Source organism: Erinaceus europaeus, chromosome 5 (assembly GCF_950295315.1).
Source record: "Erinaceus europaeus chromosome 5, mEriEur2.1, whole genome shotgun sequence".
Taxonomy (NCBI): Eukaryota; Metazoa; Chordata; class Mammalia; order Eulipotyphla; family Erinaceidae; genus Erinaceus; species Erinaceus europaeus.
In genome coordinates this window covers 23,944-43,506 of record NC_080166.1, presented here as the reverse complement: position 1 = coordinate 43,506, position 19,563 = coordinate 23,944, and the positions used below count along the sequence as shown (strand labels likewise).

General features: G+C 45.1%; 1 protein-coding gene across 4 annotated transcripts in view; it reads right to left on the bottom strand.

The window, feature by feature from the left end:
* Positions 1 to 359: 359 nt before the first annotated feature.
* SKP2 (S-phase kinase associated protein 2) overlaps positions 360 to 19,563 on the bottom strand; it is a 33,896-nt gene continuing 14,692 nt past the window's right edge. For all 4 annotated transcript variants that reach the window (XM_060190949.1, XM_060190948.1, XM_060190947.1 and 1 more), the window contains 7 exons: positions 19,410 to 19,553; positions 17,064 to 17,198; positions 10,209 to 10,307; positions 8,012 to 8,142; positions 4,377 to 4,428; positions 4,109 to 4,216; positions 360 to 1,272 (listed from right to left, as the gene is read on the bottom strand). In XM_060190949.1, coding sequence (XP_060046932.1) covers positions 1,059 to 1,272; positions 4,109 to 4,216; positions 4,377 to 4,428; positions 8,012 to 8,142; positions 10,209 to 10,307; positions 17,064 to 17,198; positions 19,410 to 19,553 — 883 coding nt within the window. In that variant the 3' untranslated portion in view covers positions 360 to 1,058. The remainder of the gene's footprint in view (positions 1,273 to 4,108; positions 4,217 to 4,376; positions 4,429 to 8,011; positions 8,143 to 10,208; positions 10,308 to 17,063; positions 17,199 to 19,409; positions 19,554 to 19,563) is intronic.

Sequence of the window (19,563 nt, the reverse complement as noted above, 5' to 3'; positions counted from 1 at the left end):
CATTTAAAAATATTATCATTGATGCTCTCATAAGATCAATATCAAGTTCAAGTTTTGCTAAGGTTGCAGGGAACACAGTTCTTTGCAGGAAGTTAAAGCCCCAATAACCTTACAAAACGGGCAGTTTCAAACAACTGTGGTAGATAACCACACACAGACACACAGGCAATTTAAAATACTTGATTCCAGAGTAATATAAAAATAACCTTAAGAACTTAGCCATAAAGAAAAAGGCAGGAACTTCAACGTTCCATCTAACACTTTAAGGACAGAGACTATTTTCTTGGTCACTACCAACTTTCCAGAACAGTGCACATCATCTTAAAAGCTAAAGCACCTATATTAATACAATTTGATAATAAAGTTCAAATAACAATTTTATTCCAGAATACAGTACACTAAAAGGATATGTCATCAATGAGAAGACATTCCACATTAATCTGTAAAAAACTCCCCTTGAGCTTTTCAATTCTATATCCCTGGTTGGCTTTTATTCAGGTGTTATGGGGCTGTATGTCTCCTATGTCTTCATTCATCTAATTTCAAATCTTAAAGCAAAGATGAAATGAATATTTTTCTACCTCCAGGACTTTTCTTCAAATACTACTGCTTTTTTTTTTCCTATTCATCTCACAATACAAATACTTTACTCTTCTATGTCTACCTTCTATCAATGTCACACACAGCAATACAGAAAAATTAAATAGAAGAAAGTTGTTACTTATCTATAGGTTGTGAAATGATTTCCTGGTGGTGATTTGTAATCTTGATTATAAATGGATTTGGAAGGGCACTTGAAGAGCTGGCTCAGTTTGCTTTTTAAGAAATCTTGAAATGATACAGGCTTGCTCTCCTAAAATTCCCTAAGACTTTCAACTTGGGCTTTTCAGGGTATGGCAGCAACAGCTCTTAATAGTCGTGTTGAAAAGCAATACTTCATAGTCTCCTCAAATAGTTCTCTACTGTACAAGAACAAAGTAGCTTAGTGCTCTGGCAACTGAGCTTCCCACCTGCTTCCCTTGTCCAAAGAAAAGAGACACTACTCTTCAATCAACACTTCACAGACAACTGGGCTTGTCAAGGGTCAGTCGGCACTTGATGCCCCATATCTCCTGGTATGTCTTGCTGCCAGTGGTTGGCCTCGCAATGGCACTGAAATGGGAACCATTAATCTGAATCTGAGGAAGGGCTTCCTTTAGCAGCTCAAGGGTAGCATCTGGCACAATTCCAAAAACCTGTAGTGTTTTCAGCGTAGGGATTTCTCCAAGTTCACTGGAAAAGCAAGAGAACTGTATGATCAAAGTTTTGATTGATTGTTTTATAATACAGATAGTTCAGACTGGCAGCAAAATTGGCAGAGATGTAACATAACAGCAAAGGCAAATCAGAGCAGAAACAGCAGGTTCCAGGAGGCCTGAGGAAGTCCTGGAGAACACGCCACGTCAACAGCTTCAATGTCTAGCCGTCTGTCCAGGCTTTAAGGCTGGTTTAGCTACATTTGTTTTTATTCTCTATTGCTGATTCCTACTAAAGACATTACTGTGTTATAAGAAGGATCAAGAAGGCTAATGATGGTTAAGAGTCTGTGTTTTACTGTGGCATCAGCTGGAATTGGGGTTGAACAGTTTGAGCAGATGCACTTACCTTCTCTGAATCAGATCTTAACTTTTATGGAAACCAGGCTCCTGTTCTCACAAGCCAGGTTGCAGCAGGGTCAGTAACTTTTTAGAAGTGGTTTACAGTAAGAAGCCCTTTAGATATGATGAGATACGGAACCAGGTGGTGGTGCACCCGGTTAAGTGCACACATTATAGTACTCAAGTACCCAGGTTCAAGTCCCTGATTCCCACCTGAGGGGGAAAGCTTCTTGAGTGAAGTAGGGCTGCAGGTGTCTCTCTGTCTCCTCCCTTCTCAATTTCTCTGTCTCTTTCCAATAATAAAATGTTTAAAAAACCTTAAAAGATATGATGAGATAGACAGTGACATCACTAAGATGTAGGCAGACAAGGTGGCACAGTGCAAGTGCAGAAATAGCACCTTCACACAGGTAACAGCCACCTCGCCTTGGCTGAAAATGTAATTACTTACTTAATCCTGATTCCACTAGTCAACCGTATTATTGCCGAGATGCCCCATTTACTCAGGAACTTTTTAAAACTTTTGTATTTATTGATTTAATAATGATCAACAAGACCATAGGATAAGAGGGGGTACAATTCCACACAGTTCCCACCACCAGAGTTCCATATTCTATCCCCTCCTTTGGGGGCTTCCCTATTCTTTATCCCTCTAGTAGGAGTGTGGACCAAAGATCTTTATGGGGTGCAGAAGGCAAAAGGTCTGGCTTCTGTAATTGCTTCTCTGCTGGACATGGGCGTTGGCAGGTTGATCCATACCCCCAGCCACTTAAAAAGCAAACCAATAATTTGAGGACTACCTTAGTTCTTTGTTCAAACTCACTACCCTTCTCTGGTAGGAACTGGTAGCTAAATTGCCTCCCTTTGGACACTGAGCAAGGGCATAATGGCTGGAAGAAAAAGGAAGGACATTTGACCCGATCTGCGCTAGTGACTTCGAGGTTTTCGACACAAATGCCATACATTCCTATTTGACAGCAAGAAGAAACTGCCAGCCCTCTGAAATGGAAGAAACCGTGAAACAAAACAAGGTGATATCATCCCCAGGCTAACTTGGGGATAGCACACCCTGAAAGGATAGTGGGTCAGATTCCACTCATTTTTTCCTTAACTCCCTTAATTTGTGTAAGTCGCTGAGGCATAAAGTTAACCCTCTTCGGAGTCAGCAAATCAGACACAGGCTATCTTGTGCTGTCCAGGTGACCAGGCTTGCAGACCCAGTTCAATCATAACACATCTGTGGGCAGGCTACTTCACTCAAGTAGCCTCAAACCTCTTGTCTATTCAGAGACCATAAGACTCTGACAGTTACCACTTACAGGGCTGGAGACAAACATGCTAGATGACAGAAATATTTGCAGCCCAAAGGCTTCTGAAATTAAGTGGCTTAGAAACATTTGAGGGCGGAGGAGATAACCCAGTGGTAGCATATGGAACTCATAAGCCTGAGGACTCAGGTTCAATCCCTGACACTGTAAATACCATCTGAGCAGAGTTCTGGCCTCTCCTGCCTATAAAGTAAGTAAATAATTCTTTTTTTTTTTTTTTTAACTTTTTCTGTTTTTTTTTTTTTTAAACCAACCTTTTTCTTTCTTTTTTTTTAAATACTTTATTTTATTTTTTAGAGAAATGCAGAGACACACACACAGAGAGAATCCGTAAATAATTCTTACCACCCCCCCAAAAAAAGGAAAAATGTGAGAAAGAACATGTACTACACGTTTTACAGAACACACACAGTGACTGTCTCCCGAAGGTAAAAGCCACTTTCCATTTCTTCTCTGAGTCCTCAGCAGACACTAACTAGTATGGACCGGTAAAGGTTCAGCTGCTTTAGTCAGGCCAGCCTTGCCAGCCATGTTAAGCAAGAACTTGCCTTGGCTTTTGTTTTCTCTTGTTTTTTGGTCTTTCAATCTGGCTCACTAAAACGCATCTGAATTGAGTTTTCCTTTAATTACCAGAGTTATGGTTGGGGCTTGATGGCATAGCCTCACTGTTCCTAGTGACCATATCTTTATCCTTTTCTTCCTCGCTTTCTGTTTTTTGATAGGGGTAAGAGAGACTGAGGGAGACAGAGAGAGAGAGAGAGAAAAGAGAAACCAGTAGAGATAGCTGCAGCATTCACTACATGAGAGGATCAGGGGCTTGAACCCAGGTCCTTGCACACGGAAGTATGTATTACACCATGTGCGGCACCACCTGGCACCGATGTTTGCTCTTAACAATGATTAATACCAAATAATATGTATTTTTAGTCCTTTTAGATTAAAAAAAAAATAAAAATACTATGGACTGGGGAGATAGCTTAATGGTTACACAAAAGACTTTCATGTCTGAGGTTCCTGGGTTCCAGACTCAACCCCCAGCACCACTATAAAGCAGAGCAGAGCAGAGCAGAGCAGAGCAGTGCTTTGGAAAAATTAAAAATGAAATAAAAATAAATTTATAAAAAAATAAATACAAATACTTACAGTAAAGTTTCAGGTATTATATCATAGCACCGACTGAGTGACAGGTGTTGGAGGTAGTTAAGGTGGAAAAATTCTTCAAAACAGTCATTTTTTAGCAGGACACTGTCACTGAAATAGATCAGAAGACAAGACTGAACACCTGTGCCCTTGTGGTAGACGGAGAAGACAAAAATAATTCTTCAATTCAACAATTCAATTAACCCTCTTAAATCATGCAATGAGCAATTGTAACTTTCCAGTTTTTCTTTTAAAATAAACAAGAAAATACCTTAAGTCTAGGTGGACAAGTTTGGGGCATCTTCGAATTAAAGTAGAAACATCTGAGGGAAAATGATAGTCATCATTAAAAAGTCATCAAGTAAAAAGCAAGACCAAGACATCTGCTATCAATACTATTACTTAATATTGCCTGCAAGTAAAAATAATGCAGAGTCACACACATCTAGAAAGAAAAACTCAAATGTAGCCTATGGAAACAAGATTTTTTTATCCAGAAAAAAACATATGGAATTAACCTGAAAAAAAAATAATGTAAATAGCAAGGAAGCTGAGTAGCAACAACCCATGGTTCATCTTTTTCTATCAGCACAATTGGCTAGAAAAATGAAACAAATCCTACTCACAAAAGCAAAACCAAGCATAGCAACATATTGTAAGGACAGCACTTACAAAGAAATAAATCCTGGATTATTAAAAACAAAGTCACATGCTATCAAAAGTAGAGAACATTTACTTCAACTCAAATTATAAATTCCATATGTTTTAAAGAGTTGTAAATGCTAAATGTGAGCTTACTGGGTTTTAGGATATTTTAAGTGTTCTAAACATGAAAGAAAGGGTAACAGGAGGGAGTCGGGCTGTAGCGCAGTGGGTTAAGCGCAGGTGGCGCAAAGCACAAGGACCGGCATAAGGATCCCGGTTCGAACCCCGGCTCCCCACCTGCAGGGGAGTCGCTTCCCAGGCGGTGAAGCAGGTCTGCAGGTGTCTGTCTTTCTCTCCCCCTCTCTGTCTTCCCCTCCTCTCTCCATTTCTCTCTGTCCTATCCAACAACGACAACAATAATAACTACAACAATAAAACAACAAGGGCAACAAAAGGGAGTAAATAAATAAATATTAAAAAAAAAAAAGAAAAGGTAACAGAAAGCTGACAATCTGGAGGGCTACGCGCATACAGACACACGAATACTGATAAGTTGCCATGAAGATTAAATAACATTACTGAGTGAAAGACAAATCAGAATCAAACTATCAGAAAAGTGAGAATGGAACATTTCTTCAATGTATTAGTTGTCTCACTCTATATGGAATAACAAAATAGAAAATGGATAAAGAGCATGAACAGATACTTTGCCAAATATACAGTTAAAAATGGGGGAAGAGGGCAGGGGTAAATAGCATAATGGTGATGCAAACAGACTGTCATGCCTGAGGCTTTGCAGTCCCAGGTTCAAGCCCCTGCACCACCATAAACCTGAGCTGACCAGTGCTCTGGTAAAAAGGAAAAAAAAAATGGAGGAAGAAACTCCTACCTGAGAAGGAAGAGGAAAAAGGGGCAGCTGCCTGGAAACTGTAGGAGGTGTGGGTGTGTCAGGAAGGAAGTGAAGGCAGGGTCAAAATATATGGGCGTGTGCGCCATAAGGCGAGGTCAGCTCCAGCCGGCATGGCCTGGCTTCTCTCTGGCTAGCCAGCTGCCTAAGGAGGCTTCCACAGGCACCAGCCTCTGCGCACTCCAGTCACTTACAAGCATTTGCATACACAAGCCACGGCCTTCTCCACAGGAGACAAAGCAAAGGATGTCGGGTTACGTGGCAGGGGAGAGAGGAGAGACCGCAAACACAAATCTGTATTCATGCGGGCACCCCAGAAATGGGCGAGAACAGGGTGGTTGAGGCCGTGTGGAGCTAGCAAAACGGCCGCTCCCACTATGCCTAACAGCTCTTCTCTGGGTCGCAGAAGAAAGGAAAAAAGCAAGAGAGAGAGAGGTGGAAGCAGGAGGGCTTTTCTAGGAGAAATACCGGAAGTGGCTGGCTTGAAAAGGGGGGGTGGAGAAAACAAGGCTCTCTGGGAAGGTAGGAAGCTTCCATAGCAATTGTTGCTAGCTAGGGTTTCAGCTCTCGGACGGGGATACCCCGAGGGGCAGCGTGGTGGATGGATATCTGTAAATGAAACTTGCATGGAAATAGAATGTTTTGTGGGCCCCGCCAATGTTCTACCACATCTGCACAGTATCCCAACACGATGTTGGGCATTACGACAGCTCCCCCTGCTCCACTGCTTGATGCTGTGGTCAATTTCCCTAATCACTGTTTTGCCCGAGACCCGCTGCTCTGCCTGCAGGGCACTGGTTAATCCCCACTGGTTAGATGGAAGCTTGCTGCTTTCACGCTCTTTCCTTCTCCCCGCCCCTATCCTACCCATTTCCTCTTCTGACCTGCCACTTCCGCTTCAGAAGATATAAAGGCAGATCACTAAAGGCAGCATTGCATTGCGTTCCTGCTCAGCCGCCAGAGTTCCTGGTTCCTCTCCCGTGTGGCTGAGTAAGCAGCAGCTTAGGTTGGCTCCAGCCGAGCGAGTTCTCTCCAACCCAGAGAGCAAGTGCCCGGGAAGAAACACCCTCAGGCTAGCCCGGCAAAAGCCCACCTGTATGGTCAGGCTTATAACATCTGAAGTTAAATCCTGTGTTCATCTAAACAAACTCACTTTCCTCGCAGATGGTATCAGCTTACAGAAAGGGCTTTTCAAGCCTGCCAAGCTGACGTGTCAGACCACATCTAATTTCTGTGTCATCCTGCTGCTCCGTGCACCATCTGCCAGCGTTCCCAACCTCTACTCACTGGATGCCACCAGCACCTCCCAGCCACAGCAGTCAGGTCTCTCCGGACGTCTCCAAATGTCCCTTTGCCTCTCTACACTGCCCTCGGCTGAGAGCCACTACTTAATGCTCTTTTTACTTAAGGCTTTAATGAAACACAGACAAGAGCGCTTCTCCGGCTGTATGTTGTACTGGGGATCATACCTGGGGCTTTGGGTCTGCAAAGCATTCATCTTAGCTGCTGAGCTACTTCTTGGGCTGTCCAACTTAGATCACTAAAATCAGTTTTTCTGCTTAGAAGTTGAGGGTTAGAGAGAGATCACAAAGGCCCAGGACCCTGAGGTTGCAGATTTGAGCCTCAAATTAAACAGATTAAAAGACTGGAAGAGGGAGCAGGGAAAGAGGACACATGGACTGGACTAACAGCAACACACACACACACACACACACACACACACACACAGGACACGTGGACTGGACTAACAGCAACACACACACACACACAGCAATGCAGATGCTCTATCCAGGTGGACTGTTTTGTTCACCTAAGGTTTCTGTGTTTCTGTGTATTCATTTTGGATTCAATTCTTGATGTCGCTCACCAACCTTACTAGCTGTTGGTTTTTGGTTTTTTTTTTTTTTTTTGCTCCTAGGGTTATCATTGGGGCTCAATGCCTGCACTAAGTTCCTGAAGCTTATTTTTCCCTTTTGTTGCCCTTGTCCTTTGTTGTTATTGATATCGTTGTTGTTGGATAGGACAGAGAAATGGAGGAGGGGAGAGAAAACTAGACACCTACAGACCTGCATCACCACTTGTGAAGCGACCCAACCGTGCAGGTGGAGAGCCGGGGGCTCGAACCAGGATCCTTACACCAGTCCTTGTACTTTACGCCATGTGTGCTTAACCTGCTGTGCTAGCACCCAGCCCCCCAGCTTTGTCTTAACCCTTCCAACCAGCTGCTACCTCACCTAACAAGTGGGAGTAAGAACACTGGATGAAGCCAGACCACTCAGACAACAGCTCTTAGAAAGGAGCTTGGCCTATAGCTATCCTAGGGCGGTGGGAGACACTTGGCCCAAGGGCCTTACCAGATTTCTGCAGATTCCTTCGGTAGCCGCTAAGATTTAGTTGGGTGATGGTCTCAGACACATGTGCCACAGCCACCTGTACATGCTTCTCAGTGAAGTCAGAACACCAGGAGAGATTCAGCTCATCCAGCCTGCAGGGAGTGGGAACAGTAAGAACATGAAACCGCACGACTACACGCTGTCCAGGGAGCACAGCCCCAACCACACGGCTACACGCTGTCCAGGGAGCACTGCCCCAACTACATAGCAACACGCTGTCCAGGGAGCACAGCCCCAACCACACGGCTACACGCTGTCCAGCGAGCACTGCCCCAACCACACGGCAACATGCTGTCCAGGGAGCACTGCCCCAACCACACGGCAACACGCTGTCCAGGGAGCACTGCCCCAACCGCACGGCTACACGCTGTCCAGGGAGCACTGCCCCAACCACACGGCTACACGCTGTCCAGGGAGCACTGCCCCAACTGGAAAGCCGTGGGTCCTTTGCGGAGTTACACCTGAGTCAGCTTCTCTAGGCAGTTACCCTGCTGCACCTGAACCGCCTCTAGCTCAGTGGTCAGGGCTTGGTGAACGCTGCCCCTTTGAGGGAAAGCACAATTCTTCCTTTTGGTAGCTCAAACTTCATTCCAGAATCAGACACAGAGGTTCTTTCCACCTTGTGCTCTTCTCAGCCACCCAGGGTGTTATCAATAACAAATAGCCACACAGGCTGAGAAATAATGAGATTCAAAGGAAAAAGAAACTGGTGGACTGTACAGGGAGTCCTAATGAAGAGGCCGTGTTTGCACACGGTTCATTAAGCAAAGAAGGGATCCAAAGACTGTTCAAGCAATGACATCATTCACCCTACTCTTGGCATTATTCAGTCACGCAGAGTATACGTTTTCATTCAGTGAGTAACACTCTTCTCCAAAGCCAATTCATTTTTAATAGATTATATGGGAACAAACATGATGTTAGCAGAGACTAAGGGATATTAACAAGGAAACATGTGACCCTCTCACCTAGTAATACCTGTAGCTGTAGTAGTCTTGACCGGCATACTCACATTATTACACAATACGAAGGATATTTTTAATGGAACCAAACAAATGTGGGAGTATTTATTGCAATGTTCTAATTTAACAACAAATTGTGAGGAAGACCTAGAGACAGTGCAGAGGAGAACCTAACCATGCAGTAAGAGACAAAGAGTTTAAGCTCAGGCACACTGCTGAGGAGGATGCCACCCTCCCTCCCTCCTGTATCCTCTGCCCACCCCCTTTCTACAACCGTCAAACAAATGGGATTCACTACACAAACATCCCTTTCAAACTTAATCACTTTGGCTCTTGGGTTTGGACAGAAATTTTAGAGGAAAAAGAAAATTTATAGCATCCAAATCAAGAGCTTAGAAGACTGGGCCTGAGGCACCAGGAGATGGTTGTCCCAGCAGGGCACACCCATCACCGGTTGGTGAGCCTGGCTTTGAGCGGCTTGCCACAGGAAACCCCTGCAAACCGGAAGCTCGGTGGTGGGGGCAGAGCTGTGCTGTCTCTCTCGCTCTATCTGAACATGTTGGGAGCAGTGAGTGAAGTTCTGGAGGGGAAAAACTTAGGCATAAATTTATGCCCTAGTATGTCTAGCTCTGAAAAACCATGCTAACTTATGCTGAAGCTGAAGAATGATAAAATTAAAATACCATGATAGTTTATTGATGATAATGGATTATGAGTTCAAGGACTTAAAGCTTAGGACTGACAGACAGGCTCCACTTTGTGAGGACAATCTGTATCACCAGAGCTACATCAACTATCAAAATGAAAGGCAAAGGTGGGGTGATCTTTGCTGCGGTCTTCAGTACAATAACCTACTTAACCTGGAAGCAAGGCTGAGGAAAACATTCATTGATTCTAGAATGTGAGTCTGAAAAGATTTAACAAAACCATGTACTTGACAAGTAACAATTACTGTTTATTAAAATATGACTGGTGCTACAGGAAAAAATAGACTAAGGAGATGAATACCAAGAAAGCAGATCTGGGGAAAATAGAAGTCATCTTAGAGATGCAGGCAATTATCCAAGGGGAAAAAGAGCTTTCTCAGAAGCTTTGCCATCAAGAAAAAAAAAAAAATTACCCAATTCTGTTCAGGTGTGACAGATAATTGTATATTTGAGAAAACAGCTTTCTAATCAAGCTTAAATCTTTCTTACTTGCAACAGCTGCTAAGCAAGGTCTTCAGGGCCGATTCAGAGAATCCGGAACACCCACAGAGGTTCAGCTTGGTTAAACTGGTGTTCTGAGCAAGGTCGCTGGGAGAGAAAGGTAAGAATTTCACAAAGGTACTTTTTCTTGGTCAACGAATATTCTTTTTATTTTTTTAATTAGTGATTTAATACTGACTTACAAAGTCAAGTTATGAGGTAGCGGTGATAAAATTTCACACTGTTCCCAACACCAGTCAGAACCCCCAGGCCCTCCATTGAAAGCTGCAGTGGTTCTCCCAAGGTCACAGATCTTGACTAATTTCTATGACTGTCTATATTTTTATATATTGACCCAATTTTTCTATGATCCTGCCTTCTCTTCTTTTCTGTTATACCTATACCTGTTACTACTTCTGAATGTCCTTTTTCCCTGAGTCCTGATAGAATTGGGAGCTCAGAGCCCTCTGGTGACCTTCCTCTAACATTTCTCCTCCTCTGGGAGTATGGATGAGAATTCTTTATGGGGAGCAGAACGTGGGAGTTCTAGATTCTTTAATTGCTTCCATGCTGGACATGGGTGTTGGCAGATGGACCCACACCCCCAGCCTGTCTGTCTTTCCCTAGTGGGGCAGGGCTCTGGGGGGGTGGGGTTCCAGCAGGACACACTGAGGAGGTCGTCTGCCCAGGAAAGTCAGGCTGGCGTCATAGTAGCATCTGCAACTTGGTGGCTGAAGGGCAGTAAGATATAAAGCAGGACAAAGTGTTTATTTAATAAACAGAGACTCAAAGGTAGGAATAGAGATTAGGAATCTTGGGGTGGGAAGAAACTAGGAAGTCTATTTTAGGTATGTTCCTAGGGACCCATGACTTTAGTAATTTTTGCCTGAGCCTGACAGCTAATATGCAGGTGGACTAAAAATATTGTGTAGGAAGATGGGTGTCAGAATTGAGAATAGAACTAGAAAGCTGGATCATGGCAGAGAGTAGCTCCCAGTCATATATATTCACATTTATAACCACTGAATCCCGGTCAGTCTGACTCACAGTCCACAGTCACAGTTGGGAACATTCTAGGCTGCACTCATTTCAGGACCCGTCTTCCTCGAGGGGCAGAGCAGGCTGACCCAGAGAGAGTGGAGTCCCCACTACTGCTGCTCTACAGTGAGGGCAAGGTCCTGGAGAGGTCGCAGAGGGCCTGTGATGATGTTCCTGATGGAGATGACCAGTGGTGGTGGAGAGGGATCTATTAGAGGTCTAGGCCCATCATATCTGTGTGGGTGATTCCCTGACTAGGTCCCCAGGTGATGGGTTGGCCTAGTACTGACCAACAAGGCCACCATTAAGTGAGCCAGTCTTTTGCTCTTTTTTTTTTTTTACTTCTTTATTTTATTTATTTTTTTATATTTATTTTATTTATTTATTCCCTTTTGTTGACCTTGTTTTATTGTTGTAGTTATTATTGTTGTTGTCATTGTTGGATAGGACAGAGAGAAATGGAGAGAGGAGGGGAAGACAGAGAGGAGGAGAGAAAGATAGATACCTGCAGACCTGCTTCACCGCCTGGGAAGCGACTCCCCTGCAGGTGGGGAGCCGGGGTTCGAACCGGGATCCTTATGCCGGTCCTTGTGCTTTGCGCCACCTGCGCTTAGCCCGCTGCACTACAGCCCGACTCCCCAGTCTTTTGCTCTTTTGAAGTCCTTTCTTTATCTGATGAGCTTAGACTTTCTCCCAGTTGTTAAAGTATTGGGTGTCATTTGTTGTATGTAAACAGATATCAGGTTCATAGGGTCTGACCTCAAATTAAGAAGGAAATAGGCCTAGGATTTTAGTGGGGTCTAAATTTTACTGCATTTACTTGTTTGATGATTCTAATAAAGGCCGTCATAGGGACAATAACTATCCTTTAGCATACATACACACACACACACACACACAGTATATCTCTTGGCCAACTATATACAGTGTTTCTTCTAATTATCAAGGGGTGACAATAATGCTGATGCTGTCAGAAGAGATTTGGGGGTGGAGATATATATATATTTTTAATTTTATTTTTTATATTTATTTATTTTCCCTTTTGTTGCCCTTGTTTTTCATTGTTGTAGTTATTGTTGTTATTGATGTTGTCGTTGTTGTATAGGACAGAAAGAAATGTAGAGAAGAGGGGAAGACAGAGGGGGAGAAAGACAGACACCTGCAGACCCGCTTCACCGCCTGTGTAGCGACTCTCCTACAGGTGCGGAGCCGGGGGCTCGAACCGGGATCCTTATGCCGGTCCTTGCACTTTGCGCCACGTCGCTTAACCTGTTGCACTACCGCCCAACTCCCTGTATATATCTTTTTAAAAAATATTTTTCCTTATTATTGGATACAGAGAAAGTGAGGAGAGGGAGAGATAGAAAGGGAGAGAGACAGAGACACCTGCAGCCCTGCTTCACCACTCATGAAGCTTTCCCCCTGCAGGTGGGGACCAGGAGCTTGAACTTGGGTCCTTGTGCACTGTAGTGTGTGTAATGTGTGAACTTAACCAGGTGTGCCACTGGCTGGCCCCTTCTTACTTTATATTGTGTAGTTAGTTGAGGTCAACAAATATTCAAAGGGAAGCAGCTAGTCAAATAAATAAGCACATATTGCAGTTAATTGGGACATTGGGATCAGATTTTATATTTTCAGTTATCTAGCTATTTGCATGACACAAGGACGATGCTATGCCCAGTTTACTTATTTGGTAAAAGGGAAAGTCAGTGACTTTCTTTCTTTCTTGAATCTGCTGCTCCAGGCTGCTTTTTCATTCAGATAGCCAAGACTGAAAGAGGGAGAGACGGCACTGAAGTCTCCTCAAGTAACAAAGGGACAGACAGCACCAGAGTCTGCTTGGGCATCAGACGGACAGACAGCACCACAGTCTCCTTGGGCATCAGACGGACAGACAGCACCACGGTCTGCTTGGGCATCAGATGGACAGACAGTACCAGAGTCTGCTTGGGCATCAGACGGACAGACAGCACCACGGTCTGCTTGGGCATCAGATGGACAGATAGCACCAGAGTCTGCTTGGGCATCAGATGGACAGACAGCACCACAGTCTGCTTGGGCATCAGATGGACAGACAGCACCACAGTCTGCTTGGGCATCAGAGGGACAGGACAGACAGCACCAGAGTCTGCTTGGGCATCAGATGGACAGATAGCACCAGAGTCTGCTTGGGCATCAGAGGGACAGGACAGACAGCACCACAGTCTGCTTGGGCATCAGATGGACAGACAGCACCAGAGTCTGCTTGGGCATCAGAGGGACAGGACAGACAGCACCAGAGTCTGCTTGGGCATCAGAGGGACAGGACAGACAGCACCAGAGTCTGCTTGGGCATCAGAGGGACAGGACAGACAGCACCACAGTCTGCTTGGGCATCAGACGGACAGACAGCACCAGAGTCTCCTTGGGCATCAGATGGATAGACAGCACCAGAGTCTGCTTGGGCATCAGAGGGACAGACAGCATCAGAGTCTGCTTGGGCATCAGAGGGACAGACAGCACCAGAGTCTGCTTGGGCATCAGACGGACAGACAGCACCAGAGTCTGCTTGGGCATCAGACGGACAGACAGCACCACAGTCTCCTTGGGCATCAGATGGACAGACAGCACCACAGTATCCTTGGGCATCGGATAGACAGACAGCACCACAGTCTCCTTGGGCATCAGACAGACAGCACCAGAGTCTGCTTGGGCATCAGACGGACAGACAGCACCAGAGTCTCCTTGGACATCAGACGGACAGACAGCACCAGAGTCTCCTTGGGCATCAGAGGGACAGACAGCACCACAGTCTGCTTGGGCATCAGAGGGACAGACAGCACCAGAGTCTGCTTGGGCATCAGACGGACAGACAGCACCAGAGTCTCCTTGGGCATCATGCACCAACCATGTGGTGCTTGGACAGATAAATTTTTGCATCAATTGTTCTAATCTCTTAAAAGGAATTTGGTAGGACCTTGATGGGGACTGAATTAGATCTATATATGGCTCTGGGCAGAATAGTCATTTTGAGGATGTGAACTCTTCCATTTTTATGGGCTTGGTATAGCTTTCTATTTCTTTTTCTTTTTCTTTTTTGAACAGTGGCTCATAGTAAAACTAAAACTACAAATGCAAAGATCTGGGTGTGCTGGGAAATTGTGCCGATGCAGTCACATCTGCCATGTTGTCCCCTCAGGCTACTGCTAGTTCCCTGGAGAGTTGGGACATTCTCAGAGTGCCTGTTCAGCCATGTTGTGCCCTCAGGACATTGTCTATATCCCCGTGATATCTGGAGTGCTCTGGTTACTCCTCCCCCCTCCCATTCTCACGAGAGTTATCATCCTATCCTGGAGTGCTATGGTTACTCCTCCCCCTTCCCATTCTCACGAGAGTTATCATCCTATCCTGGAGTGCTATGGTTACTCCTCCCCCATTCTCGCGAAAACTGCTCCTATAAAAACCCTTCGTTTTTCCGCACCTCGCTCTCTTACTGACGCTCCACTCCGGTGTTCAGACGCAGGAAAGGTTACTGCGTGAGGCGGCCATTTTCTCTACCTCCACGTGGCCCAACCTGCTTCTCTAACACCCAACTCTGAGGTGCCAGCGCGAATAAAGATTTGTGTTTCCTCTTCGCTCCGGACCCCTCCTCTCTCTCTTCTCTGCGGCCCGCGCACTACAACATGGGTGTTAGGCCATATTAAGGAAAACTATTGCAGAACTGTTTTCAATGTAAGCTTTAAAAACATCACTGATGACTCAAGTCCAAATGTATGGAAAATAAAAATAATCCAATGGAATTGCATCAAATTGAAAAGCTTCTGAACAACAAAATGACTCATCACCAAAATATAGAAAAAAAATTTAAAAAAGAAAGAAATCCATTAAAAAATGGGAAGAGGATATGGACAGAATCTTCACCAAAAAGAGATCTAGAGGACCAATGGACAAAGGAAAAAAAAAGTTCCAAGTCACTGATTATGAGAGAAATGCAAATAAAGTCACAATGAGATAACACTTCACTCCTGTGAGAATGTCACACATCAGAAGAGACAGAAACAGCAAATGTTGGAGAGGCTGTGGGGGGAAAGGGACTCTACACTGCTGGTGGGAATGCAAATTGGTCCAACCCTTGTGGAAAAGTCTGGGGACTTCTCAGTGCTAGAAATGCACCCATCCCAGGCTCTGGCAATTCTTCAGATATATCTAAAGGAAACTAAGCCACCTACCCAAAGAGATCTGTGTACACCTATGTTGACAGCAGTACAGTTTGTAATAGCACAAACCTGGAAGCAATCCAGATACCCAACAACAGATGAGTAGCTTAAGTTGTAACATATATATTCAAGGTGTTTAAAAAAATAGAGTCATCTCCTTTGCCTCATCTTGGATGAAACCTGAAGGAATCATGTTAAATGAGATAAGCCGGAAAGAGAAGAATGAATACTGGTCGATTTCACTCATTGATGGAACTTAAGAAACAAGGTCAGAAAGGGAAAAAGTAAAACTCAGACTGGATGTGGCGTATTACACCAAAGGAAGAGACTCTGGGGAAGGGGTGGGGGCAGGGTGCTGACACATGATGGTGGGAAGGGCCGCTTTGCAGACACCTATCACAGGGAGCTAAGAAACTGTGCCCATGTGTCAATAACCATCAATACCCTAATAAAGTGATTTGACAAAAGGGAAAACAAATCATGATCTGTATAGAATGAAAAAAAAAAAAAAAGGAAAGAAAAGAAAAGAAACAATAAGAGTATATTTTCCCAGACTGCTATGAGAACTAAGAGGATACCATTAAGGAATCTTCTACCTGGCCCACAGTAAGAGCTCAACAAATACCAACTATTACTGCCCTTACAGGTAGTCCTTACATAGGGACTAAATTCAACTCCTGAAACCCAGCTGACAAATGGACCAGCAGTATTAGAATTTACATCAGGTTTCAGCATAAGTTACCTGACCAAAAAACAAAACATATACAGCAATGTTCAACTCCCTTCCTTCCACATCTTCCTGTCCCTCCCCAGTGTGTAGTATCTTTCTTTTATATTTTCCCTTTTGTTGCCCTTGTTGTAGTTATCACTGTTGTCCTAGTTAGATAGGAGAGGAGGGGAAGACAGAGAGGAGGAGAGAAAGACAGACACCCGCAGGCCTGCTTCACCACCTGTGAAGCGACTCCCCTGCAGGTGGGGAGCCGGGGGCTCGAACCGGGATCCTTATGCCGGTCCTTGTGCTTCACGCCACGTGCGCTTAACACGCTGCGCTAGCGCCTGACTCCCAGTATCTAACTTTGAACTCCAGCAAGGTCTCTCCACTCAGACCCACTCATTTCACCAAGCTTCTCTTTGTAGCTGACCAGAGTCCAGACTTCATTTACTACAGAATGGCAGATTTTCTTAGGATCTGGTCCTGACTCTCTTTTTCCTGCCACTGAGTCTCATGCTCCAGCAACTCTCAAGTACTGGGGTTAGGACCACACTGGCAGTTCTACAGCTTGGAGATCTCCTATGTGAGTAGTTTCACTACAGTTAAAGTCACTTCCTCCAGAAAGCTGCTCTACCCAAGTGTAATTAGGTCTCTCTGCCTGCTTCCACTGAACAAGCACGCTGCAGGATAATTACTGGCTCCTCTCAGGAATGAGGCAGGGACTGTACCTTTCTTTGTGTTTGCTTATCTAGAGTTGATTGCAAGGCTGTCATTTAGGTAGCAGGCAAACCTGAAAGTCATGCAGAAGTTAAAAATGCATCAGGTATTTTTTGAGTCCATCTGGATCTGGACTGAAGGGTAACTGTTACACTCAAGGAAACAAAATTAACACAAAGCCAGCTCCTCGAAACCTCTCACCTGACAATGGGATCAGACAATGGGAGACCTTCCAGGCTCAGGTTCTGCAGCTTGGAGCATGGCCGTAGGATACCTTGGAGGGCAGACAGGTTGATCACTGCATTGGACAGATCCATGTGCTGCACACGAAAAGAGCTGACCAGACAAGAGCAATCAGGGTGCTATAAAGAAGCCCACACAAGTCCAACCCCAAACAAGACTCAGTATACACACATCGGGCCTGGTATCTTAGCAAGGGTTTGGGTCACCACTAGCTGACACCTGTCCCCTGCCCTGTACTTTTTTTGTCACTGGACCATTTTCAGATACAGAGACAGAGGGCAAAAAGACAACTGCTGAAGCTTCCTCTAGTGTGCAGGCAGCTGGACTTAGACCTGGGCTGCACATGGCAAAACAGGTGCATTATCCTCATGAACCATTGTGGGGGCCCATCCCCATTATTCATTCTTCCTACAACTAGTATTTCCCTTTTAAATGTTAATTTTGGATAGAGAAATTGGGGGGGGGGGAGACCACGGCCCTGCCTCAGCACTTGTGAAGCTTCTCTCCTGTAGGTGGGAATAAGGTTCTTGCACCTAACGTGTTGCTCTGCGAGACACACTGCCGTCTAGACTCCACCTCATCCTTACTCACTGGCAAAGATTTGCCAAGTCAAACGTTCCTGCCAACATCGTCCCACCTAAACTTCACTGTGGGCACCGGCAGTGAGCTGGTGACAGGCATGGCTAGACTGCCAGCTGTGAAGAGGCTATGCTGAAGTTCAGATCTGCTAACACCGGGACGTGGAGGACATGCAGACATGGACCTTTCTAGCTTGTCTTTTCTCCACCTTTTCACTACTCAGTTTAATAAAGCTATCATCAAAGAAGTATTAGCATATCAATGTAAGGGGTTAAGATAAACCACCTCTCAGCATGAAGGTGTTTGTCTGAAAGAGGGTTGAACGAGTGAGGAGGATTTGAGAAGATGGTATAAAGTGGGTGTGGAGGACACCCTACCCACCAGTGTGTGGCTCCAGGACAGAAAGCAGAAGCTGCGCCAGGGGACAAGGCAGCTAGATTGTCCTGCTTGTGCTTCTGTTAGAAGCTGCCCAAGACCCTGGTAAAAGTGAAGGAATCTTGTCTGAACACCTGCAGTCTGCCCCGCAGGTTCACTTCAGTGACTGCTGTCTGTGCCTGGGCGGCACCCTCAGTGACAGTCGAGCAGAGGCAGCTTCTCACCCTGTCTGGAGGTCTGGCACTGCTGCCAACCCATCACCCAGCACTCAGTTTTGGTTGTTTTCTATTTTCTGGCTCAGCTTTGTACTTTTCTTTTCCTGGAATCCTGATGACTGTAGCACCAAAACCAAAACAAACAAAAAAACCTCAATGCATCTCCCCCCACCCCCACACGTGTATACACACACACACACATACACACACACACACGCACACACACGACATCCTTCTCCCTTCACAATTCTCTCTCCTGGGTTCTGGCCTGTTCAGAGGACGTCACAATAGCAAATGACCTGCAAAAAGTTTTCGAACATCCCTGTGAAATTTCATTTTGTTTGCATCTTGTTATTGTTCCAGATTTATTGCTGGGCTCAGTGACTGCATGATGAATCTAATCCACCACTCAATTTTTTTTTTTTTTGATACTGACATAAACTGAGAGGAGAAGAGACACCTGCAACCCTGCCTCAGCACACTTGTAGGTGGGGACTGGGGCCTGACCCTGGGTTCTTGTGCATGGTGATGTGGGTACTCTACTGGGTCTATCACTACCCAGTCCTTGGACTTCTGTTTTCCAGAAAACTCTAATGAAAATTTTCCTAAAGAAGCTTGTATAGCTAAAACATGAAAACAAAAACCCCAAACAGACATGTGTTTAAAAGCCTGAGAGGGAAGGGAGCCAGGGAAGTGAAGGGCCACTGGTGGCTGTGGAGTGGGGAGCAGTGTCAGAGTCAGGATTCGCGCTTCCTCCTCTCTGCTGTCTTTGGCCCATTTCTCTAGTCAGTGCCCGGTCATTCTACTCAGTCTCCCAAGTTGTGGCAGGATATTGCAGGGCTATCAGCAGAAGAAACAGGTTTCTCCCTAGATACCAAACAGCATTTTTTTCAGGTTGCAAATCTGTGATTCTTCATGAAAAGTTCAGATCTTTAAGCTACAGAATCTGAAGAGATTGCAGACTTTCTCTGGATCAAAGAAGGCGAGTGGAGAACTGGCCAGACTGCCCCACTGTAAAGTATCAATTCACACCCACACTGCACAGATGCCAAGGCTATAAGGCTGAAAGAAAGTCAGGAAAGACAAATCTCACTTGACACCCCCTCTGGACTAGAAACAGTAGAGCGCTACTTACCTGAAATGCTCCAGCAACGGCTGGTCCATAAATGACCGTGGGCAGCGGAAAGCAACCACCCCTCGAGCCAGCAGGCGGCTGGTCACATCTGGGTGAAGGTTTTTACCTGTGAGGTCTAAGGTCTGCCACAGAGACTCGTCAAACCTGGGGAGAG